The sequence below is a fragment of the Lates calcarifer genome, linkage group LG3 (genome assembly GCF_001640805.2).
Source record: "Lates calcarifer isolate ASB-BC8 linkage group LG3, TLL_Latcal_v3, whole genome shotgun sequence".
NCBI lineage: Eukaryota > Metazoa > Chordata > Actinopteri > Centropomidae > Lates > Lates calcarifer.
This window is the reverse complement of record NC_066835.1, coordinates 9641418-9667612: the sequence shown is the minus strand read 5'-3', so window position 1 is coordinate 9667612 and position 26195 is coordinate 9641418. Positions and strand designations below refer to the sequence as shown.

At 40.6% G+C, this 26195-nt stretch overlaps 1 protein-coding gene across 16 annotated transcripts in view; it reads left to right on the top strand.

Annotated features, from left to right (window-relative positions):
• The first annotated feature begins 5633 nt into the window (after positions 1–5633).
• rapgef5a (Rap guanine nucleotide exchange factor (GEF) 5a) overlaps positions 5634–26195 on the top strand; it is a 103072-nt gene continuing 82510 nt past the window's right edge. For 10 of the 16 annotated variants that reach the window (XM_051066271.1, XM_051066283.1, XM_051066280.1 and 7 more), the window contains exons 1-8: positions 5635–6049; positions 13856–13906; positions 15620–15726; positions 16297–16418; positions 17243–17420; positions 23614–23695; positions 23854–23902; positions 24056–24129. In XM_051066271.1, coding sequence (XP_050922228.1) covers positions 5906–6049; positions 13856–13906; positions 15620–15726; positions 16297–16418; positions 17243–17420; positions 23614–23695; positions 23854–23902; positions 24056–24129 — 807 coding nt within the window. In that variant the 5' untranslated portion in view covers positions 5635–5905. Of the gene's footprint in view, positions 6050–13855; positions 13907–15619; positions 15727–16296; positions 16419–17242; positions 17421–23613; positions 23696–23853; positions 23903–24055; positions 24130–26195 lie in introns of all 16 variants that reach the window. The other 6 variants (XM_051066255.1, XM_051066248.1, XM_018697605.2 and 3 more) reach the window with 3 other exon arrangements.

Here is a 26195-nt window from a genome sequence, read left to right as displayed (position 1 = left end):
TTAAGTCCAGTGTAACTCTTATTATGTTGATGGTATAATACTCCATTTGTGTTAGTTTGTGGTAATTTGGTTAAACACAACTTTATCAGGTATGTACATCACATGAACACAGTATATAACTAAAATAATGAATATTATATTATATTTATATATATAGTATAGAGAGAGCCACACAGATACCTACTGCAGGGCCATCATACGGAGATATTGTTATTCAACGGTGGAATTTTACCCTCAAATTTACAAATAAGTGATCGAGACTGTGGGACTTTTGCCCTAGGGGCAGTCACCCACCTTGCCCAGTTGGTAGTAGACTTGGCCTAATGTAGAAATAATATAATAGAGGTAAAGCCATGAGAAGTAGTAAACATAATGGGCTGGATATTTAGCTGATGGACTAAATAATTACACTGGTGATCAATCAAAGCAACAAGTTGGTCTTTTCATCAATTAAAATATTCATTTATTCCTATTTCTTAAATAAATATTTTTTTTTTCTTAAGTTAAGTTTTTTTCTTTAAGTTTGCACTCTCGCAATGTAAATATGTACTGTATATACTATACAAAAAAGGATGGATTTTTGACTTTCATTGACTTCATTGATTTCGATTTAGATGTATCCTGTGATCAGAAGAGGTCAGAACACTCACTAAATGAAGATCACGTGTCCAGTCTTTAAATATATTCTAGTAAAGTGTACAGTTTCACTTGCTATTCTGCAGCTTGAGAGTGGAGAGAGAAGGATTAAATCCTGAAGTCTGCAGTTCACTGGAGTTGCTGCTAGATGGCAATCACGCAGCAGCTCTGATGAAAAGTAGGTTCAGTCTTCTCTAGGAGGGTGACATCCTGAGGCAGTAGTATGGAGGCTGCCCACCCACTACAGCAATAATATATGACCCTCAGATTGAACAGAAATTGCTTGAGGGTCTCTGTAGACATGGAAGTGTGTGTTTGGACTTGAGTTTCAGTTCATGTGTATAGTCCGACTTGTGTGCAATGTGTATGTATTATGTGAAAATTATGTGAAATATTTATCATCTAATGGCTTTTTAATTGTCTCAGCTGGAATATCAGCATTGGCCTGAAGTCTGTTAAGAAGTTGTACCAGTTTAGTAAAAAAAAAAAAAAAAAAAAAACTTAAGCGCCCCATCTTGTGTTTCCTCCAATTCCAAGCTGACCCTATACCCAGGCTGAGTTTAATAAAACTAGGAGTGTAAGGACATTCTAGCAACTCCCTGAGGCTGTGTTCCCACGGTCCTACCTTCCCTTGTTACATAAACCTCCTACTGTGATCAGGTCTAGCTGTTGAGATATTCAAGTTTAGACCAAAGTGTTAGGCTGACCGTATAACCGTGCAGTTACCTAAAAGTGTGAGGAGCAGTATGAACTCTTTCACAGTGTGAGCCTTCCTTCTGTTCTTTTACATGACCTTAACTGTCATATTGTGTTTAACTTGTAGTTATAGTCCAACTTTTCCTCCCCCTCTAATTCTGCTCTCCTTTCCTGTCGTTTTATCGCTGCCATGCTGATTTCTCACCCTTCTCTCCCACTGCTCCTTTCCTCCTTCCCTCTCTCCACTCCGTCTCACCCTCCCCTTCCCTTTGTGCCGTTCTTCTCTGGCTGCTCTCTTCTCCTCTCTTCCCCTCCTTTGGCGCTTCTTCTCCCATGGACGAGGAGAGTCCATATGAGACGAGAGGAATTGTATCTCCGCTCAGTTCGCCACAGGCACTCTTCAATATTTAATCAAGGGTGCATTTGTTTGAAGAAAGCTCTGAATATGTGTGCGAGTGAGTGATAAAGAGAGATGTCTGACCAGTGTGTGTGTGTGGATGCTTTATTTGTATGCAGGAGAGAGGCAGAAAGGAAAAAAAAAGATAGAAGTGTGTATATTTGTGTGTGTGGTGACAGTTTTAGGATGAAAGGCTTTCTCCAGTCCTATGGTAATTGGTTTACTATCTCTCTCTTCCCCTGCTTTGGCCCTCTTGCTTTCTTTCTCTTCCCATCTCCTCCTTTACTCCACTTCCCCTCCCCCCCACAATCCATTCTTTTCCCCACTGCGCCATCATGCAACCCTGCCGTACTGTACGGTACTGTATATGCATTGCTATGTGGGGCTCATTCATTCAAAGGCTGTACTATCAGGTTTGTTTGATTTTGCTGTGTGTGCATATGTGACTGTGTGTGCATGTATCAGCGGCTGGTCACAGTGGTCCCCGGGGAGAGCAGAGCAGCATATTTCATCATCCTCCAGACTCGGCACAAGAAAGCCCTAAGTCCCTTTCTCTTCTTTTGCCTCTTCAGCAATTCAGCAGACACTGAGTGTTTAACTTATTTCCTTCTTTCACTTTCAGGCTGCTGCTTGTACTGTGAGTCTAAATACAAAGCTTCATGTTTTTTTTGTTTTTTTTTCAGATTTACAGTAGTTACAAGTCAACGAACTCCTCACTGAAGTCCTTTGACTATTCGTTTCTACTGTGGAGAAAGCATGCTGATTATCATACTTCTCCTCAGTCTTGTCCTATTGTGACACACGAGCACCGTGGATCACTACTTCACAGGGATCGTGTTAAACTGTCTGATGGCTTTATTTTGTTTAATGTGTGCAAAATCAGTGTTGCTGTCAACTGTAATATCTTCTCCTCTCGGCTGACCGTAGTTGTTTCACAGCCCCTGCATCAGCATTGTCCTACCAAATCTCAGAAGGCAGCTATCTGAACGATAATCTGAGAAGGGACTGATGGCCTCGGGCTCTCAGTAATTGTGTGTAGCTCTCCTTTAGCACTTTGGCAGATTATAGCACCCATGAGGCCCCAGATGGGATTTTTATTTATTTATTTATTTATTTGATGCTGCTTTGCAGATCACAAACTGTAAACCTCTCGCTCAAAACAAGCATTCTGTGTAATTTCCACTGAGAAATGCTTTATCTAGCTGACGTCAAGCAGCTTTGCATTGTATGTTTCCCTGCAGCACGTCAAGCTCTCCACGCAGAGAATCCATTCACCAGCCACGTAACATGTGTACAACCGATAAAGACTCCAACCTGAGTGTGAGTCACAAGTGAAACCAACACTTTTACTTGATGCAATATTTTCTCACTACTAGCAACACAGTCGTAATTGATGACTCTACTTTCTGCCACAATTTTGGTTATTTCTCATGAGAGTTGTCTGCGTTTCGGTTTACACACAAACCTTTCTCAGTGGTTTGTGGTGGGTGGAACTAGTTGGAAAAAAGATGATGTCATGCATTAAAATGTTGTCAGCATTGCCAATCAAATTTGATAAAAGAACACCTACACAGTCCTGATAAAGCAAATTAGTTGAATTTTTACTTTGTTGTCTTTGTCCACTGTGTTCCAGTAGCTTACACTGTAACATAATCTAGCCGTTGCAGCTGAATTCCAGTTATTTTCCTACTGTGAGTCAACTGCACGGCTATAAATCTCGATTTAATCAAAGATCTAAAGCCCAAGAAACTATTGTTAGTCTTGGCTAACCTGTAAGTATTGCGCCACTGTCAATTAAATCAGTTTCTGCTGTCATGCAGCCATCTGAATCTGACAGCTCAAACATAAAATAAGATAACAGCAGCAGCTTTAGTGATCACAGGCAGAGCTAAAGGGACTATGTGGAGTAAAACTTTGATGTATCTTTACCTTGACTGTGTGAAGACCTTTGGATTTTGTTAGTGTGTAATGTGCAGCTCTACCTTAGCAAAAAAAGACAATGACAACCCAAGTTTGGAGACAAGAAAATAAATCATGACTGTGTGTCTGTGTTCGTCACTGTTCTTTTCCCTTATGTGAGTCTGGATTCAGAACCCAACTTGGCTTTAATGTGTGAATGAATGAAACGTTACAGCAAGCTTTTGATCAAAATAAAATAAAGAGATTTTCGTTTCTTGATGTGTGTGTGTGTTATTCAGCTGTCAAACTGTATATATGCTGGTCCATTACGTCTGACAGCAATGCTGTTGGTATAATCTCAGTCCCTGAAAGGGGCCAATTATCCCAGATTACAAGTCCTATCAGAAAAGCAGGCTCGACATCTGAGTTATACAAGTGAACCCACTGCACTCAAGCTGAACCCTGCTCAGCTTTATGTCATTTGGAGTATCAGGCTCAGATCCTCTCAGATCTACTGAATTCAAATTAATTCTCTTTCATATCATATTCAGTTGAATTCTTTAATCAAATTTAATGCATTTTCACCGACTTCCTTAGCGGGCTGTGCCCTTTTTCATGCCACAGAGCAAATTTCTTCTGGTCCCATGACTCCCTGGCTGCTCATAAAGCCACAAAGATGGCACAGAATGAAAAACATGGTTTTGATTTGACACACTCTGTTAATACTAGAGTCAGACCAGTACTGGATTTTTGAGGCTGATACTGATATTGATACTTGAAAGTTAAAAAAGGATATCAATCCATTGGCTCATGTTCATGTTTTTTTCTTCTGACATAGATTTTGTACGTGATGTTTTGCAATGATTTGACCTCAGACGTCAGCGTCGCACCGGGTAAATTCCCGAAAGTGTTGAACTTTGACCTGAACTGTGCTGACATTTCTGAGTGGAGCCAACCGCTGTTGACCACTGCATGGGTAAAAGATGGATGAAAAGCTAATTATTTGTGCTTCTGAATTTTTTGTACACTGCCATGACAGAAAAAGATTTTTGCCTCGTGACATACCAGCATGCACATGCAGGTACCAGGGCTTGTTAAAAAAAAAAAAGCACTGTTTGAGTCTATAAAACATGGTGATTAACTGCTATTGGCACTGTAGCTAAGATGGTGTCATCTGGTGCAGCCTCGCCATGTCGTCCAGAGTGGTAAATACTGTGCCCTTGTTTTACTGCTGTAATTTGAATGCAGTTTGTACTGAGCTGGACATTTTATAGTTGAAAATTTAAATTATCAGTGCTCTCTGGTGGACAAACTATGTAACTGCACAATTGTTTCAAAACCCATTGGCATAATTTTGACACATCTGTAGGAAGTCTACATGAAAATGAGCACACTGGGGCTAGTTCAAAGCTACACGATCACCAGCATGTTATGCAAACATACACAAGGAAGAGGAACAACTATTAGCATAATGAAAATTTGCAGAGTGGGGAACCACATGAGAGACAAAGCGTCTCATCTTCAACAGCCCATAGCAGTGCAGGGTTGAGACCCTCTCATGTTTCAGCTCACCTGCCCTCCTGCCTCAGGTTAAACTGGAAAGCAAAGCCCCAGGCTCCACAAGCGTTCTCACACTACCAAGACAGAAAACAGCTTGAAACTTGAAAAAATACATGCACCTCTCTCTCTGTGGCTGCTCTTTGTTTACCTATGGAAATTTGAGCCAGGTAATGTGGTGACGTAGCCCTACCGAGTGCCTTCTGCTTGTCTCTTTTCTCCCTTCCCCCAAAGACTTATTATCCTTTGTATTGTTGTATTGTATTAAATGTACAACTTATGACACACACAAACAGCAGCCTGATGTTGTTATCTCTGCTGTACCAATACAACATAGTACATTTGATGGTTTTAAATGTACCTCGCGCTTTTCCTTTGTCAGACTGGTCAGGGAATCAAAGGTGGAAGTGATGCAATGTTTCTATGCACCTGTGACCCGCACACACACACACATCAACCTGGTAGTACTGTGGAGTAGGTCGCGCGAGGCATTGGGTGGAGCAGCAGCGTCGCGTGCTGCGGAATACATTCAGTAGGTCGTTAACGCTGCGCGCGTTTTGGTTGCAGATGCAGGTCGCCGAGTGTGAGCGCGAGGCGGGGGGAAATGGCGAACGGGCGCGGGCGGCGGTGCGCCTTGTGAGGATACAGTAGATACCGGGAGCGGAGGCAGGCGGCAGCTCGAGGACAGACGGTGAGAGAAGGGAGAAGGGAGAAGGAGCCATGGAGGACTCGGAGCCCGCAGAGGACGGCTTGCTCGCGGGCTTGCGGTGGAACCGGAGCGCACGGGACCAGGCTCAGCTCAAACACAAAATCCGGGACCTGCCGGGGCTACTCAAGCACGGGCTGCACCTGCGGAAGAAGAGCGTGAGTATTTCAAACCGACCGCTGGCTGACTGACTGAATGACTGTCCGTCCTTCCGTGTTTGATGCTTGATGAACGTTAGCAACGGTTTTTTTTCTTTTCAAACCATCAGTTTTCCCGACACCGCTCTGTGCTCTGAGGCTGTTTTGTAACCCCGTCACGACTCAGGTGTTTTCATTATGTTACAAGCATTACTGTCGCAGAGGCTGTGTGTGTGTGTGTGTGTGTGTGTGTGCTTGTGCGTGCGCGCGCGCGCGCGTGTGCGCATGCTACATCCATAATAACCAGAATTGCTGTTGGACACCATACCTTCACACTCCGGTAGTCAAGGCAACACTATCACCCCCCCAACACACAGGCTACACACACACACACACACACACACACACACACCTATTTACATACACTTTGAATTACAGACAGTATATACTTATACACAAAAATCAGTGTGCATCTACACAAACCAATAATTATTTTGTTAAATTATCTGTCAATTTTCAATTAATTGATCAAAAAATAATGGCAGAGTGTGCATCATAAGTTCCCAGAGCCCGAGGTGATCTCGTCAGATGTCTTGTTTTATAGCCCACAACCAATAGTCGAATATTTTCAGTTCAAAATAATGTAAAACAGAGAAAAGCAGCAAAATGTCACATTTGAGAACAGAAAATGTTGCTTGATAATTTTACTGCAATGATGAATTGATTAGCAAAATTGTTGCTATTTAATTTTCTGTTGATTGACTAATTGTAAGAGCTCTTTTCTGTGGTAAATTGGTAAATAAGCAAATCTTTCTCTTATCCATAATATTGCAACATTCCCAATCCTAGTGGGGCAAATTTGTAGAGATCTATCTCCTGGGTACTCATGATTATTTTACCGTGATGATTGGTCAGCTTAGCAGTAAATGTGTGTGACTCGATGTGCCCTGATGTGGAACAAACACACCTGACAAGCCAAATAGCTGCTCGGAGTGTCAGCTCCACTCATCCTCATCATCGATGGCAGCCAGGAGAGAACGTGTCCCTGATTCCCTCTGTGGGAATCACAGACAGAGTGCCAGGACTTCCAGTCCCACTGCTGCCAAATGGGCTAAAAATATGCAGCATTTGTAGTGTAAAGCCACTCTTGGACCAAGGAGATGAACAGTTCATGTCATGTTACATCGTGTTATTGGAAGTGATGTTTAATGACCTACAGATTGAGGTGATGTTGTATTCCTGTCACCTGTCTGATTACTGTAATATTATTAAATCCTCCCATGGAAACAAATCAGTGATAGTAAATATTACATAAATAGGATAGTCCACACAAGAATCTTATACTGAGACCCTAAAATGATGAATGATTGGGTCACATTTCTAGCGGTATTACAGATGTCAAAATGATGTAGCTACACTGATCACATCAGGAGCTGGATCGCATTTCAAAAAGCTGACTGTGTCCCATTTTTTCCAACTGTATTGTGCATTGTTTCTTCTTTGTTTTTGTTCATTGCCTGTGGTTGAGCTTAAGGGAAGCAAAGAAGGGGATACTGAGCAGATGAAGAAATGAAAAAATGTCAAGTTTTCCTTCCCCTCGCTTCATCTAACTCAGTGCGTGTGCTCATGTGTGGGTGAGTGTGATGAGGTGTGGGTAAGTAGTGTAAAGGTATGGCTGTTCTGTGCAGACTGGTTCTCTCTAGACACTGGCAGTTGGCTTTGCTTCACCTGGCACACACGCACTCACACTCTATCTCTCTGACACACACATATTTGCACAGATAAATTTTCCAAAAAAGATGTCAGTGTGGAACTCCCCGAGATTGTTTTTGTATTGCACTACAGTAGCACTCCCAATTAGAAATGCTAAAAAGCAAATACTGACTTGATCTCAAGTCGCTGCCCTGAAACAGCATCTACTAGCACTCTTATTAAGGTGGAAACCTCTGCGCACATCTTGTCTATTTTGTTTGATCCATTCCAAGCTATTATTTGTGCTTTTGTGTTCTAACATTTTGGAGCCCTGTAAAAGTGCAGAACACCTGACATCAGCAGTTTTTCACATGACCTCATATGCTTCTTTAATGTTCGCCGGCAGCCTATGAAGTGAGTTGAAAGTGTTGTGTTGCACAGGGCCATCTGTCGCTTTTGGTTCCAGCCTGCAGCAGCCTCACCTTGGAGAATCCTGTCTTACATTATTCTCTGTTGCAACTTGCTCTGGTATTCAAATATTAGTCCTTTATTGGCTGCAATATGTCAGGAGCAGAGATTTACTTAAAGGGACACTTAGTTTATAAGACACACTCACACCTTCTTACACCTTCTTTAGAGAGTCAACTGCAACTTGGTGAGTTGTTGGATTTGAGAGCCACTTATTGGTTCAACAAAGACATTTGGCAGTACATTTCTGCTGAGGACATTACGAGTCACTTCACTGTTTGTAACATGGGAATATCATCAGAGCAAGTGAGAGGCTCAGCTGCCACTGCAGTACTGCTAGTTTGGCTGGGAAGACGGATGCCAACAGGTCATGCTGACTGGTGCTGTTTTTTTATTTATCTGTTTATTTTTTGCTATTGTTACTCACCAATACCCTCAAGCCCCAAGTTTTCTGCAAACAGGTTTACTGTGGACTGTTAGTTTATGTTAGATTCTGTTGTTGACACCAAAACAGAGGAAGAACTAGTGTTCATGGCAGCTTGAGACATGAAACTTTCTTCCAAGATAATACTGCCAAGAGTAATCTGAAAACCGTTAACCTATCAGTCTTTCTTAAAGACAGATGGTGGCTTAATGTAAATTTGTTAAAATTATAATTGGAGGTTTAAGTGTGGAGACCTAATTTATCATTTGCTCAGGTGAACTAGTACAAGTTCATTGTCATTCCTGAAGGGTTTCTTTAGTCAATCAATCAATGTCCCATACTACAAATAGACACACAACTTAAAACATAGTTGAATTATAATGCACTCTAATATTAATCATACTTTTTTGTTTTGGTTTGCAGCCTCTTCATCTTTCATTCTTCTTGTGATGAATTTATGGCAGGCCACACTCTGGAAATTACATTGCTGCCTCCAGATGATACTAGATCAGTTTTAAATGTGACATTTCGATGGATATCATAAAAAATACAATTGCTGTGAAGTCAGACCTTTTTATAGATTAAAACTCGAACACAAGCCTAGACTTACACATCTTTACAATGTGCCAATACTGATCTAAAAGCGCTGCATATGAATGTACAGTATGCTGCTCCAAACATATCTTTTAAGCTGTAAAATGAGATTATTATAATCATAATATAAGATATCAGACTTTACAATCATGGTCTTAGAGGAAAGTTAATGATATTCCTCAGAAGATGATCTCATTTCTGCATTATGCATGCAGCAAAACAGAGGCTTGTGATGTGTTTTTATGTCTGCCAGCAATATCTCACATCCATAACTGCATTATACATTGCGATTAAAAAAGATGAAAGGGCAAGTTAGGGGTGGAGAGAGACTCAAACATATTCACACTCACTCATCCTATAAATTTACACTATCACAAGAACCACTGCATTTGACTGAAAGGGTTAGCACAGTAAGAAGCACGCAGATATCAAACTTTATTAACAACTTAAATATGCTTTTCTTCCAACTGGGTTTTTGCTTTGTTGGTGTGCCACCATTTTCCACTCTTGAACTGATTTGATTTTTGAAGTTGAGAATCCAATTCCAAGGCACACTTATTTCCCTTTTTTGGATACCAGTGGAATACATTAGTACATTTATGCCAGTGAAACTGCAGAAAACTAAAACGATCCTCATCATTATTAAGACCGCAGATATTAACAAGACCAACATGTGGCCATTCATTCCCATTCAAAATAATAAATCTCGACATTGGCTTTAAAATGTTTGATATTGTTTTTCAAACATTTTAGGGATTTAAATGAAGCTACAGCATCAGGATTCAAACGCTAACAATTATTTAATTAATCTGTAGATTACTGTGTGGATTAATGAAATAATCAGCAGGGGTTCAAACCCCAAGATATTCAGTTTACTACTGTAGAAGACTAAGAAACCTGGAATGAGAAGCTGAATAAGTCCTGAAATGAGTGTGGTATCAATAAGTGTAGACAGTGATTGTAAGTGTTGGTAAGCCAAAGGTCATGATTGCTGGCAGCAAGGTGTGGGCTGGCAGGTGGGTTTTTTTAAACAGCTTTACTGTGTGTGTGTGTGTTTGTGTTTGTGTTTGTCTATTTGTGTGTATCCATTGAGCCGCAGCTTCTTTGATGTCTCCATTTTGACTTCCTTGTATGACGGATCTGTCGAGGAGTCGACAGGAGCTTAGTGTGAATCTGAAGTGTGTGTGTGTGTGTGTGTGTGTCTGTGAGAGGGGGCTTGCCAAGCATACCGTGCTACAGCTCTTCGCTGTGCTCAGCAATCTAATCTGAGAGTAATCCATTTCTTACAGATAATGACCTCTCTTTCTCCTGCTCGCTCGCTCCCTCCCTCTCTCTATATACACACTTTGAAGTCATCACACAGATAAGCGTGTCAGCATGTGCTCTCTCTTTATAGCTCTCATTCCTCCTCTTCTCTTTTCTTCTCTTCTATCACTCTCTTATGGCCTCCGGTGTACTGACAGCAACGGGCTCTAGGCTATACCCTGTGATGGAGAATGGAAGATGTATGGATGGATGGAGGGAGTGTTTGTCAGAAACTGAGGCACAGACAAAGAAACTCACAGGAACATGGCTGGCAGACATCTCTCTCGTGTGATACAGTATGAATGAAACACCTCTAGTGCTAGCGTGTCTGGACTGTGTTTGTGAGGAGAGATGATGGCGGAGAAACAAAGAGCCCTCGAGAGATCTGTGTTCACCAGACAGGGAGACAAAGAGATGGGAGAGATAAGATACAGTGACCAAGACAAAAGAGAGAAAGAAAGAGCGAGACAGAGATAGTGAGAGTCAGAAACAATTTATTTAGTCTTGTGTGCTTGGCTGGCTGGTGTGCTCTACTTAACCTCCAGTCCAAACATTGCATGTGGGATAAAACTGTTCTTTTGGAATTTCTGTCCCTTCCAACTTTCTCTGTGGTAAATATATGGGCTACAACTTTGTTTCCCTGATTATCAGGTAGCTTTTACTGTGTCAGCCACAAATCCTTATTTCATGCTTGTTAAGTTGTCTGACACAGGAAAATATGTAAATGCAGCAAATAAATTGTGAATTTGTCTGTATTAAAAACACGATATAGGTGTTCACAGAGAGCAGGAAGTGAATGAACGGAGGTTCTGTGTGTCTGTCCTATCAGATGTTAGCTGTGATGTACAGTTCTGTTGTCTGCTGACCCAGAGAAGAGGAAGATATTTTTTCAAGTCTAATCTGATAAGTGTCGCTTTAAACAAATAGTTCAGTATTTTCAAGAAACACATATAAACGTGAATGTGAATGTAAATATGAAACTACAGTTAGCTTATCTTAGCATAAAGACTGCGCCCAACTGGTGAATAGTGCTGCACGCAGTCACCCATAAAACCTCAAGTTGTTTTTACACAGGCAGGCTAGCTTTTCCCCCTTGTTTCCAATCTTAGTGCTAAGCTAAGCTGCTGGACAGACTGCTGAACAAACACTAGTTTGGTACTGATCATCTCCTCTAACTCTTGGTCAGAAACAAAATAAGCGTATTTCCCAAAATGTTGAGCTGTTCCTTTAATGAATAGTAGGTGAGCTGTGGTAGTCGCTTGTTTTGAATAAGGCGTGTGTGCTATTGTGTAAGTTCTCTTGCAAATGTGTGTGTGACATCCCAGACAGTATCATCGCTCTAATGAGGATCACACACTGCTCTGTATCTCTCTAATCATCCCTCTATTTCATTTTCTTGCAACCCAAAGCCGAGCACTTCTCTCCTTCTCCTTCTCCTTCTCCGTCTCACTCACTCTCTTTCACAATTACAATTAAAATGATGTCTCTCACTGCCTCATATCTCTCTCCCCATCCGTCATGCTCATGTCTCCTCTCATAAATTCATCAGCTGTTATGAATTGTGCAGCCTCCCTCTCTTACTTTTCCTCTCTTGCATGGGAACTCGTTTATATATCTTCATCTACATCCATCTTCCACAGCTGCTTAGGTGCTTTTCATTTGTTCCATCACTTGATCTTGTTGTATCTCCCTATTCTTCGTCATCTGGTGACTTGCAATCATCAGCCAGCGAGAGGCGAGGGGCAGCAGCGATTGCTTGCGCACACTCAGATCTCTGTGAAGGTTTCCAGGGGGAATCAAACCCACAACTCTGTCAGTGATCCCCGCTTCAATGGACTGAGCTCACAGACCAGTTGCACTCCGATTGCAAGAGATTCTCTGTCGGTTTTTAACGAACTTTGGTAACGTGATCGTCATCCTAATAACATGCTACAGTTTGGATTTTTATCTGGGGTGCACTGCTATGGTGTTTTCAAAGCTGGAAGCAGTATCTGATAGAATTCTTACCCATAACCACTGGCAATGATGCTGTTGCTTGTTGCAACTGAATAAAAATGCAAAGTAGTGCTTATAAAATCTACAAACTATGCTCACTACCTTGGACTGTTATGTGTTACGTTAGGTGTAGTGGTGTAGTGATTCCAAAACTGTGATACAAATATCCACAATCTTGACAAATACGCCCTAGTTACGTGTATTTAACCTAAAATCACCTGTCAACACCTTGATTACACACAAGTGATCTCCATTCAACTGCTTACCCAACTTCTAAAAACACTTTAAGTGGCTGTACCACTTATATTTGTCAGTGTAAAACGAGTAAATATTAATACAACACAGGTGAGTTCTTTTATAGGCACTGTAAAGTTTCCCTGCGTGGCTTGTAACAGATTAAGCTTCACTTAAATTACACTGTCACTGTAATTGAGTTGAGAAATCATATCAAAGGAATACATGTTTCAAAAGCTTCTAACACAAATACCCTTTGACAAAACTCAAGGAGTTGTAAAAACCTGCTAAAATGTACTATCTTCAAAAGATGTCAATTGTTCAAAAATGGCGCTGTCAAACATTTAAAGCAAGCTTTTAACTCAGCAGCAGAGACCAAGGTGTTACCACAGCATATTACACTGCAGTGAAATACTGTAACAGATGTCTGCGTGTAATGCCGCTTCTGCTTTACTTGATCTAACACTTAGTATCATTTTGAATCTGTTTTATGATGATATGACGAGTGTGTTACTGCAGTGTCAACACTGTCATCTAGCTCCTCTAGCACCATAATAATCCATAAAGATTAAGAGCTTATTCCCTGATGGGGGAAGTAGAGGTGAAGTGGATACACCCAGGGCAAAGTTGGCAACGTGATAGCATGATGGTAGTAACCACAAAGAGATTTACTATCACTTTGATATTGTGACAGTTTTCCTATTGATTTATTGCGTTGTATTGTTGAAGAATGGAACTGATTGTTGCTTTATCATTATTTGATATGGCACTGGTTTCATATTGATGTGTGCTTGTGTTGGTATGTGTCACTGTTAAACCATTTAGGTCAGATAATCATCAAACACTACACTTTTCTCTTCATCATAAAAATGAGTAGCCACATTCTTACACTGTTGCAAAAGTGTATCACTGCAACATGAAAGCACTAAATAAAACCAGAGAGTCTGTGTATGAGTACCAGGTGTTATCACTGTTGGTTTAAACAACACTTGACTAATGTTTTTGGAATGGCAAAACTGGTCTTTCTCATCTCAGTCTTGTTTGCTCATTGTATTTACTGTGTGTGTTTCATGGTGTGTTGCCTCTGACGGATTGTGTGTATTTTGTTTCAACAGCAATCACCTGACACTATCCCTGGACCGAGCAGTGGACCTACTGTACACAAGGTGAGGGAACATACACACACACACACACACACACATACACTCACAGGTGATGTCATACCTTTAGTTTTGCTGTGCGGCGAAACTGTTGTTTAGCCTCAATACAGGTGAGATCAGTGGTGATATTACCTTGGGGTTTTTCACTAACTACACACACAAACACACACACGCATACACACTTGAGAGTCTTAATTTGTCATGCATCACTATATTGCGGTTTGGCAAATACTTCAATGCTGCTTTCTGAAAACTGCCTCAGGGCTTAAATATTTCACTGAAAACATTAGCTAAAAAAACAGAGTCTAAAAAATGAAATAAATCAACATATGAAGCTTAGATTCTGTTTTTTTTGTGCACTGCTGTTGCTAAAAATCTTTGCATCTGCTTGGTTGTTTGTTCTCTGCGCTGTTGTATTTTCTATTAAATGTATTTCACTAGATTTTCTTTTATATCTTGCCTCAAAAAGGAGCCTTCAACTTGATCCTTGCTAAGCCAGTTCAAATCTCCCAGCTTCGATTTTGCTCCATCATATTAGTCTGAAAAAACATTTACGAATAATTGATTAAACTGCCCTCTGAAAACCTGACCAATCAATAAACTATGGAGATTAGTTTGGATGATGGTGACAATGAGTGGTGCTTCATTTTGAATTTTAATTCAGTGCTGACTCTTGACACTCAAACTTTGTTACCAACTACTTCAAGATTAAACATGTCACCACAGTTTTATTCAGCAAGCCATTTAGTTCAGGTGACATTTTGCAAAACTTGCTGGAACAGTTTGAAAATTTGAAGCGAAACGTGTCAACAAAAGCAGAGTCATAAATCATTTGTCATTGTTTATTCAAAGTTGAATCCAATTGCCTGTCAAGTAATTTTGTTTTATTAACAACAGACACACGTAACTGAAGAAATGCCAAGGCTTGATTTGAAGTCAAATTTGAGGGCCGGTTGTGAGAGCCTGATTGAATCCAGGCTCTCTGTTTGAAGGTCATTGATGACATCATCTCACTGCTCCAATAATGATCAGTAATTCTGCTTTGAGGTCTGAAACTTCCCGTGAAGTAAAACACACAGGTGAAATTAAAATTGTGTGTCTGTCAAACACTGAGTACATAGACTGTAATATTCTGGTTAGGATGATAACTAACCAGTAGCTTAACATACCATAATGTACTCTGATGAGTTTTTCTTCAACCAGGAATAGCAAAAGATAATCCAGGTCAATTCATCTAATAAATGGATTACTATCTTTCTATAAGTCATAGTGACTTGAAGTAAAGGTTTCACAATCAAGACAAGACAGAATTTAAGGTTGACACTTGACGGAGTCTGTAATGATGTAACATAATGTAAATGGAGCCTCATCAGTCATTAACTGGTGCTATTCTGTAGCATGTTAAGGGGAATATGAATGGAACAGAACAAGCAGTCCATGTAAACAGCTTAATAGAAATACGGTCTTATTTACGATAGGGTCAATAGCGGGATTATTGCAGAGCATGTAGACACAGTCAATGTTTCATTCCTCAGGGGGAAAGAAATCGAGCTGTCCTTGTGAGTCGGTCAATGACAGCTGCATGTAGCCACACTGGCTCTCTGCAGTCTTATATTCATGTCCAAAACAATGTTGAGATAAGATTTTTGTCATTTTTATTGCATTTATGATTTTTTTTGCATTCAAAAATGAATTTTAATGTCTTTCTGTGTGTGTCAGTCTTGCTCCCAGAGTTTTCCATGTGCTGGTCGGGCTGTGAGGAACGCCTTCCTCTCACATGGACCATACCCAGCTAAAGACAAGATACACCTGGCCAGAATCATACGGTACACTTACACTGTGTTTGTGCATCTGTGTGTGCAGGGCTGAATCGATGTGTCCTGTGAAGCATATACACTGACTCACCAGTCATTGTTGATCCTCCTCCTGATTGGCTGCTCAAGTTGTTGCAGTAAGACGGGCAAAGTGTGACGTAGACATTATAAAGCAGAGTACAAGATGGTCTGGGAGTACGTGCATACTGCACACACTGTACAGTACATACAGATGCATGAAAACACCATGTGAACATCTGGACATAAATATAAATAGATACTCTTAACCCCCATTGCACATACACCCACACACAAACACACTCACACACAGGGAGTTTATCCTTGGGGAAACTAGACGGAAAGTATTCAGTGTTTCGGAGGAAAAGGCTTACAGAGAACTAATGAATAATCAATGGATATTGATTAAATAAAAAAGACAAGCTTTGTGAAGTGAAGAAGTGTGTGTGTGTGTGTGTGTGTGTGTGTGTGTGTGTGCATGTGCCTGTGGATCATAACACTGTGTGGCCGGCCTTGTGCACTGAAAATGTGTGTGTGTGTGTGTGTGTGTGTGTATTTTAACAGGCGTAGCTATGTGGGCGTGGAGCTGGTGCAGTGGCTGTGCGAGCAGTGTGTGTACGTGCGCTGCCGGACTGCTGCTGTGCGTGTCTGGCAGGTGCTGCTGGAGCTGGGAGTCCTGCTGTCTGGTAAAAAAAAAAATTGCACTCATGCACACATACACAGACACACTGATGAGCCCCTGGGTTGGATTGTAGCTTCAAAATTTATAGTCACCTTGCAGCGACATCAGCAGCACATCTCTAAAGAGACAGGCGATGAACCAGTTCACCAGGTTAATTCCAACTGAAGAGAGAATGAATTCACTGCCTCGTACACTTGCTCAGCTCATGAACCTGATTTTAATTGAGATATTGTCTAGTAAAGATATTGACATTACCTTTCTGAGATTAACTTTCTGCAAGGTAAAATTACACAGAAACTGGGCGTCAGTGCACTGTGTATCCAAGCTCCCCCTTCCAATAATCTCAGTAATGATTAAGTCCTAATCATCGTCATTCATTATTTACCAGAGACGATGTTAACAACTAACATTTTATGACACACTAAACCTCCTGAGAAGCTATTAATTTTAATGTCAGCACAATGACAGTGCCTACATATGACACATGTCTCTGTGTTCAGTGGAGCAGATGGAAAGAAACTATATATATATATATGTGTGTGTGTGTTTGTGTGTGTGTGTGTGTGTGTACTTACAGTATGATATTCAGAAGGAGTTTCTTTAAGGAATGAATTGTCCTGTTCAGGTGCAGTTCGTCAGTCTGGCTAATCCACCATAAGTGATACAAAGACTTAATCCAGGTTTCTCTGCTCTTTCTCTAGAACTAAGAAGTGTTCAGCATAAACTAGCAGTATTCATTTTAAATATCCTCTTTTTGTCAGTGTTTATGAACTATCCATAATATGTGTTTGTAATAATGTGTTTTCTGTGTGTCTGCTCTTCCTCCAGTGGACCAACGCGTGGTGTTTTCGGACTCAAACTCTTACTACCAGTTCAGCTTTGAGGAGTGCGACTCCGCCTCCTGTGAGTTTCGCTCCAATGAAGGGGAGTGGCCAGAGGCTGTTAGGCTCCTCCTACAACTCGCCCCGTATGTCCAGTTTCGCTCTGGAGGCGGGGCCAATAGCCCGTAAGTGTCCAATGAAATCTGATTGCAAGTTATTCTGAGATGCATGGTAGCGCTGTCACTTATTCTAAAAAGTTTGAACAATAGAAAACAACACCTAATTAGTCTGAATTAATTTTAGCACAACCTGTGTTTCAGTCAGAGAATGTCACATCAAGGAAGTGTCCATTTATCAAATAGCTACACCGTTAGATTTGGTGAAAAGAAACTGTCAAAGCAGCGATGTGGATTCTGCCGAGAGGGCTAATTCCCGTATACATGAACATGAATCTAAATCAGCAACACAAAATACCATATACTGTAAGGTGGAAGTACTGGTTATCCATTCATGAAGCCTCCCCTGCCTTATGAGTAATTAGAGAACAATTATTATTAGTAATATTTATTTGTTGCAATGACAATTTAGTTGTTTGTATGGTTGTCACTGGGTGTCATTGTACCAACATGTAACTCAGTTGTGATGTGCAGGGTGATCTTCATTGACGTGGAAGCTCATTGCTGTGGTAAAATATCAAAGTGACAGGCCTCCACTTTAGATTTATGAATGAGGTCATTTATCTTTCTCATTATTTACAGTGAAAAGTGACAAGTGACTGCTTTGATTTGGTGGAAGTACTGGGTGCTAGTAACTTTCTGTCCTTGCAACATCAACACACACACGTCAATATCCTCCTCAAATCCCAGTGAGAAACCTAATCTCCAGTCAGTGTTGTAAATCCTCAGTCTGTATATGTGAGAGACACATTCACGTCCAGGTGCACACACCTTCATGTTAATTGAAGAAATACACTCATACACTAAAACTGACAATGTGATGCGATCACTCACATACACAAGATGGACTCTGACACACAATCGCATGCACTTAACACACACACACACACACACACACACACACGTAGGGTGGTGTCAGACAGCGTTCCCTGCTTTGGTGCTCTTGTGTGTGGGATTCCTGCTGAGGCTGCTACTGAACTCAATCTGTCAATCAGAGAAAAAGGGAGAGTGTGAGACACGTGAGGGAGGGGTAAGGAAAAGTGAATATATATGGAGAGCCAAGGAACAAGAGCACACATCAACACATTCATCTGTGTGTCAACTTCAAAGGGTGTATTTACATACACCAGGGAGAGAGCACGACAGCGAGGGGAATTGAATGTCATACTTAGTAATATAAATTTCATATATCTTACTGTATGTACTCCTATGTTCTCCATTGGTTTCCTTATATACATTGTAGTGGATGACATGCATACTTAGAGGTGCTCTACTCAGTGTTTCCACAGGTTGGCAGGGTGCAGAGGACTGGCTGGAAAATATGGGGGTTATTGGCATTTTAAAACAAACCAGAACTTATGACAAAGGGGTTTGCATGTATTTATCATGTAGTGTTTTTAACAGATACTCACTCATATGAAGGAAAACACACCTGTTATCCTAAGAATTCATATAGATGTAGTTGATATGTGAATTGTATTTGTCCGAATATCTTAGGTTTTTGCTTGAAACTACATCTGCAACAGTGCAGTTGTTCTACTTTTGCAGATGAGACTTGGATGAGATTTTGTATTCAACGTTCTCACTCTGTCTGTCACTTTGACCCGCTGCTGTCTGTGCCTCTCTTTGACTGTTGTGCCATTTCTCTGCAGGCATCCTCTCTGTCCCTCTCTCTCTCACTCCCTCTGTCTCGCACCCTCCCTTCCAGCATCTCACTCTCGCTGGTGTAAAGGAGAATAGTTGTATCTGTGAGGGAAAACACCTGCTGTAACTTCACTGCCTGCTTCCAAGAGACTCGATGATGCTTCGCTTTATACACTGATCCATTAATGTTGATGTGCCGAATGTGAATGTGCTTTCTTACTGGGAGCGGGTGGTGGTCACTTACCAAGAGCTTCAGCCATCATTGCATCTACAATAGAAGAGGTTAGACTATTCCCTCTGAGCAGCACTACTTCTTCAGGGCAGTCTGAATGTTATAATGAGTCGCTATCAGAAAGGTGAGTAAAGGAATGAAGTTTGTTGCTGAACGCCCAACATTTTGGTACGTAAACAGCTGTTAATGCTAATGTTTGCTATGTAGCAATAGCAAAAACCTACATATAGCTTTTTAAAATAAAATAATCCAAATCAATACTTGCAAAATCAAATATGGTTTATATATTCAAGGCAGAGTGCTTCTTATCTTAAAAAAGACTTTATCCGAACAGTTACAGCAGCAGCAGAGGGTCATCTTATATTCAGGCTATTTCAGTATTTAATGAAATCCAATCAGGAGATACCATATCTGATTGGAACAGGCTTCGTATCCTGAGCTTATCTTTGTGGTGCCAGTGCATGCATCAAAGGCAAAGGCACATGCATATTGTCTGTCTGCCTGTGTTGTCAAATATTTAATTAGATGAATACAGAGTTTTTGAAGGTGGTGCAGCAAGAATTTAAATGTAGCCAGGTGTATCGGATGCTCATGCTCCTCATGAATTATGGCTCCCCATCTCTCCCTACAGTTTAATCTAATGACACCAGCATTAAATTGATTCCGATAACTTAATATATGATAAGACCACATTACGTGATTGCTGCTTTAGTGAAGCCAAATTAACAACATGCCACTAATTAAATGGGTTACCTCTTATGCATCATGTGGATGGGATGTTTCTTAGTTTGTGCCATTATTCACTTCCTGTAAACAGTACCAGCATGTCTCAAAGGATTGCTGTATCTGAACAATAATATTTGCTACCAGACTTATCGTGGTTATTGAAGTTTATTAGTTTGTTGTACATCGTTCATTGCAACACAGGGAAAAAAGTAAATTTTTGTAAATACATTTAACAACAATCTCATGGTTTCAAGGTTTTGAGCTTCAGCTTCATGCATCACAGCTCCTTGAGTGAATTTTAAGAATGTACTCAGGCAGTTGTTAATTCACCTGAGTGAGTCAACTATTAACATTATACAAAAAAACACGTCTCTCGTTCTCGCTCTCTATCTCCATCTGAATTCAATTCGGTTCCGTTTTAATGAGCTGTATTGGCAAGATAGTCTCTCTCTCTGTCTGACTTTCTCTCTTCCACTTTGCCTCACATTACAGTAAGGGCAAAACTTGCATACAAAGTGCTTTTTAGAAGAGCTGTGTAAGGAGTGGGCATTAAAGTTTAACTATGAGAGCATGTCCTGCTCACTGGCCCTGCAGTGGAAATCACCACATTTGTTCATTTATAGTTTCAGTTCGATGTCAAGTTTATTTATGTCATAGTGTAAACTTATCATAGAGGAGTTAGGTTTAGATCAGTGCATGTTAGACTGTATGCACTGATTTTTGTCCTTCTCACAGTAATACGAACACTCTCACAGTATAACGTAATATAATATAATATATAATACAATAACCCCACAGCAAATACACTTAAGGCTTTGTGGGGCTCATATACTGATATTATGTAGAGAATGTTGAATATTTTATTATGATTTAAACTAAATATTAGGTGTTTTTACCTCATAATGCGCAATACACTACAACAGCAACCCATGCTACAGTGTCAGCTTCACAAAGACAAATCTTCTGGAAAGGCCATTATTGTATATTTGATTCCACATTATTGTATCCACCGCCTGTATAACAGAAGATTATGTGATTACTTTGATCATGTCTAACTGTGTGACAGTAGCAAAAATATGGAAAAATCTCAAAATACAACAACTCAATGTGCAAATCTGTCTATTCTCCAGAGACCCTCTCTTTGTTCCCTCATTTTACTGTATACCAAATACATTACATTATCTATACATGCTCTATTGTTTGATGTAGTAGGAGGTGGCATCAGTCAATAACAGTTTTCCAGTTTTCTTTCCTTTGAAATCCAGTGTTCTTTGCATATCATTGTGCAGGAGAGGCAGAATTGCCAGGAGCTAAAATATGACACTGTAGCTTGGGAGGAGAAAACACACTTGTTCGCTCCTAGACGATCCATTGTCCAGTGTATTTAAAAAGAAAAGGGCAGAAAGTCAAAGAGGCTTGGCAGAATGCTGCCAGAACATTTTGGCTTGAGAGGGGAATAACCAATCAGTGACTAGTTTTTATAGAGAAGCATCCATCTCCACAAATCACACTATTAACATTGTGGCTCGGGCTTTTAATTCTGTGCTAGATTGGCAGCATTCAGATCACAACCACATGTTCATATGCAGTAGGCAGACTAGATTATGTGGATCTACATCAAAAACAGGTTGGCGTGTTTTCCACAATGAGAAATGGGAAGCTTTTGATTAGGATCTTTTCCGGTGAATCACAAAAACATCACAGAACATGACTATACCTTGCTGCATTCACCTTTGACGTGGTCTGAACAGGTAGGCGGTGACAGCACTAATAATGTTAATCCTCTATCAATTCAGCACTGTGCTGCTTAATGATTGGTGACACGCCTCTTACTGTGCCTCTCTCCCAGGCCCTGGCACATTCAGGCTCATGGTGAGTCACCAAATTACCAATGAATAAATTTAGCATAATGGCTCGGAATAGACTTTGTCTCATGATCCACTAATGGACTTCTGCATTTGCTGAGAAACAAAAAAACATTTATAAAATCTGCAGTGACAACTTGATAATTTGCTCTTGTTCTTCCAGCTCTGCCAGAGGTTTTCGCAACAGTCATCTTACTTTAAAGGAGAGCGAAGTCAAGTCGGTTTCACCATAAATACTGAAAAAAATGCACAACCACTGAACTGCTTTTATTTAGACAGTAAAAATATGGTATTTTCACACTCCTTTAAGGAATCTGTTGGTCTACCTGCCTCTGTCTCTCTCTATCTGTGTCAGAGCCGATAGCTGAAGTGTCAGGCTGAGGGCTACATGTTATCACCATCTCTCCTGCTCCTGCATCTATCATTCCCTTATCAGATTATGATGTGTACACATACACACAAGCACAAATGCACACACACGCACTCACACAGGGCTACATCTTCTTTCCTCCACAACTATTACTAGTGCCACTGGGATCTGTTGATAAAATCCAAATTGTATGCAAATTGGTCCATGTGCATGCATGCACGTGTGTATGTGTGTGTGTGCGCATGCATACTTAAGAGAGAGAGAGAGAGAGAGAATGTGTGCGTGTCTGTCTTGCACGGAGGGTGAGGCAGTGTGTGGGAGACCAATCCAAACAGTGGTTTTGTAAGAGAACATATTAGATGGGGGGCCCTCGGGTGCAGTCTCCTGCTGTTGAAGAGAAAGTCTACAACCTTGTGTTATTGCTGTGGGAATAATGCAGAGTTTACCCCAAAACAACCACCTGTTTATACAGTGCGCACACACACGCAAATGGAGTCATACACAAATGTATTCAGAGACGCGCTCAAGCTTGAGGAAAAAAAAAAAAAATCCTCGACAAGAGTAACACATCTATATGCATTACACACATGTATTATACACATGTACACACAGCTGCCACATTGGAACACACACACTCACAGCCTCACTAACATCAATAGGAGGGTGTGTCTGGGAGCTATTTTAAATGAAACCACATGAAAGACACAAGAGGGGGGTGCTGAGAGATGCTTGATACAAAGACACAGGAGCAGTGAAGAACTGGGAAGACAGATGGGAGGGAAAATAAAACAGGCAAAAATATTCACACAGAAATATAGTCATCTCCATGTTCATCATGTTTAGAGCTGCAACTCTAGCTAGTGACTTACAGTATCCCCGAAAATTCAGTTTAATACAATGAAAATTAGATTTGAATTATGTTTCAGTACAACTGAGATGTTTTGGTACAGGAGTCAATAAAAATGGTCAACTTCTATTTATACCTTCCATTTCAGTCATTCTAGTGGTCAGATTTGCCTCACTGGAGAAAACCACTGGGAAACCACTGTTCCCTCCTGTTTGGATAGAATTTGAATATAATACTATGGCTTCCTTGACACCCACAGTATTAATTCAGTTTAGTAAAGGATAAAAAAATAAAATATTGTCTTTTATCCACTTGTATCAAAAGGTCAGTTGGTACCAACATCCATCTAAAAAGTAAATGTGTTTAGGCTGCAAGCCTTCTCTAGGTATACTAGGGGGCAGTGTAGAGAGGACTAAAGCTCTGCATCTTTTTTCTGTTTACGGGGTTTAGTCCGAATTATTCACTTATAATTTGCAAATAAAGCTGTGTATGTGTGTGTGTTTGTGTGTGTTTCCAAGGTCAGAGGAAGACTCTGAAGGCAACAGGGACATCTGCAGTGAGATTCTCCAGATGAAAGCTCTTGAGAGGCTCACATCTACGGTCAGTGAGTGCACGTGAATCAAATAATTAGTGGACATGAAATAAACCTGTGAATGCTTAAACAAATGGATCAAAGACAGCTGCATGAAGGAAGGTTTTTTACTTCATCGTGTATATATTACATCTCACTGTGAGTCCTTCCACTTTTTGTCTAACAGGTACAAAGTGAGCTGGCGGCTGCTCTAGCCCGAAAGACTCGCAAAGCTTGTAAGTATTCATTTAGTGTGAGTGTGTTTTCCTAGAGTGTTTTTCTTTTCTTCAAACTGCTTTATGAGAGCACAAAGTGACAAAGACAATGTTACACAATGAGCGTGACGAACTGTCGGTCTGACTTGATTCTGTTTTTACGATCGGTTGCAGTATCAGAGCAGGACTCTGAGGCGACAGAGACGAGCCAACAGGAGCCTCGCACACCCAGTGAGGAGAGCAGCCCGGTAAATATACATGCACTGAAAAACATATTGTACACACACTCCTGCACTCACTCACATAAAGCTCATAGTTTTGGTATAATACTGTGGAGAGAATAATGTAGTCTAGTCTGGAGCTGTTGTGGCAGAAAGATTTGGACAGCCTCTCTTTAAACCCAACAAAAAACTAAAGGTCAGATGGAGTTTTTAAATCAATAGCGGCTTTTTAGAGGTGTGGTCCAGCTGTGAAGAGTTGCTGATGCACTCATGCTGTCACTGAATATCAGTAAATCAACAAGCAGGATGATATTTATTTTTTAATGCAGCTCCACAGTTTGCCTGCTTGTTGCAATGCTGTGTGTTTGGCAGAGGTGTCGGTGTTTTACCAGGGCACAGCAAAGTGTTTTTGACAGCTGTCGTACCCAGAATGCTCTAAGCAAAGGACTGGAATTTTAAGATATAACCTGATCGGCTCCAAGACAGATCAGCTTTGGACATCCATGATAATCAGATAATACAGTAACTGGCTTGCTCTGACTACCTTTTAAAGGTCACTGAGTTGCAAGTCGTGTGCATATGTGAACGCGGAAAACGGGGTCAGAACGGAGTGCGGAAGGAGGCCTGTTTGCTTTCTGGTCCCATCTGTGTACAGGTCCATTAATTATTCATTCTCTGATTACACCAGAGAGATTAAGAGAGAGGAGGAGAACAGAAAAAAAAGAGCATCCACTAAACGCAATTACACATGCAACACCGTAGATCAGTGGTACACTTGTTTTTTTGTTTGTGGCCCCTTAAACCAAAGAAATAGCTTCTTCCGACCGCCCGTCTCAGGCCGCATTTGTCTTTTACTTTGGGAGGGCAACTGAAGAGTGATTTTTCCCTCTCATATTCTAGTATTTGACTGCATTTTTTTAACAAGCAGGCTAAAAAATAAGCTTGAATGTTTTTTTCTTGTTTTCTACTGCAGTAATCACCTTCTTACCCCTTACACCATGTGTCTACTGGACTCGGCTCGACTGTGCTCTTGTTGCGCTACATTTACCATATTGTTTAGATGTGTTTTGTCAACATTTGTTTTGTATTTTACAAGCTGCAAACACGTTGAAAACACGCTCATTTAGACGTGGTAACAGATGCTTTGTGGCTGCACTTTAATATGACATCTTTTCGTCGCCTCTTTCTTTACGATCGCTCCTTTTAAGTGTCAGCACAGGCGATCGCACTGCACAGCTGTTGTCAGTTCTCCCTTATTTTTGTTTTGTACTTTATCGTGATCGTAAAATGTCTATTTCTTCTGCACCTCAGCAGCTTGGTAATGACTGTTAATTAACATAGTGGGTTACTCATGAGCCAAGATCAAATTTGGTACTTGTTATGTTGGCTACAAAAAGAAAGGTAGATGAGAATATTTATATCGTGAATTTGGCTGCATTAAAACATGAGGCATGAGGAGACAGAATGGAGGCTCAACAATATTTTTTTTCTTCTGTCCTCGCCCCTTCTCTTTCTCTTACCAACCACAAACTGCTGTACATGTGTTCAGACAAGTCACTAACAAATGAAATGCAGAATTTAAATGAAATTTTAAGCCAATTTGGAATAAATGGAGGCATTTATGCTTATTAAACAGGTGAATTTAATGCTTCAGAGACACGCTTTTCTGGCAAATATAGAGCTAGTGTGTAAAGAGCAGAGAAAAGAGCCATACGCGATCCTTGAATGAGATGCTCCGGTCATGAAGACTGTGGTAATTGCTACAGACTCACAACACTGCTGGATTCAGTGCACTTTGGTCATTAGATTGATCCTGCAATCTTTGCAGGGAGTTTGGGGAACCAGTATTATCTGAGTATATTTTACATATGGAGAAGGACACACTGAAGCCCAATACTTATTTTCTTTGTGGTCCTTTGTTTATAGAGTAGACCATTTTTATATGGTTTCAAAAACAATGCAAATATTTTGCTAATTCAACCCCAGAGCAAATGAACTGAATGGAGTCTAATTTAGTTTCAGTTATCCTTGAAACTTTTAGTTTGTCATAGATCTTGAGCACAAGAGACCAAAGAAGAAGAAAAAAGGATACA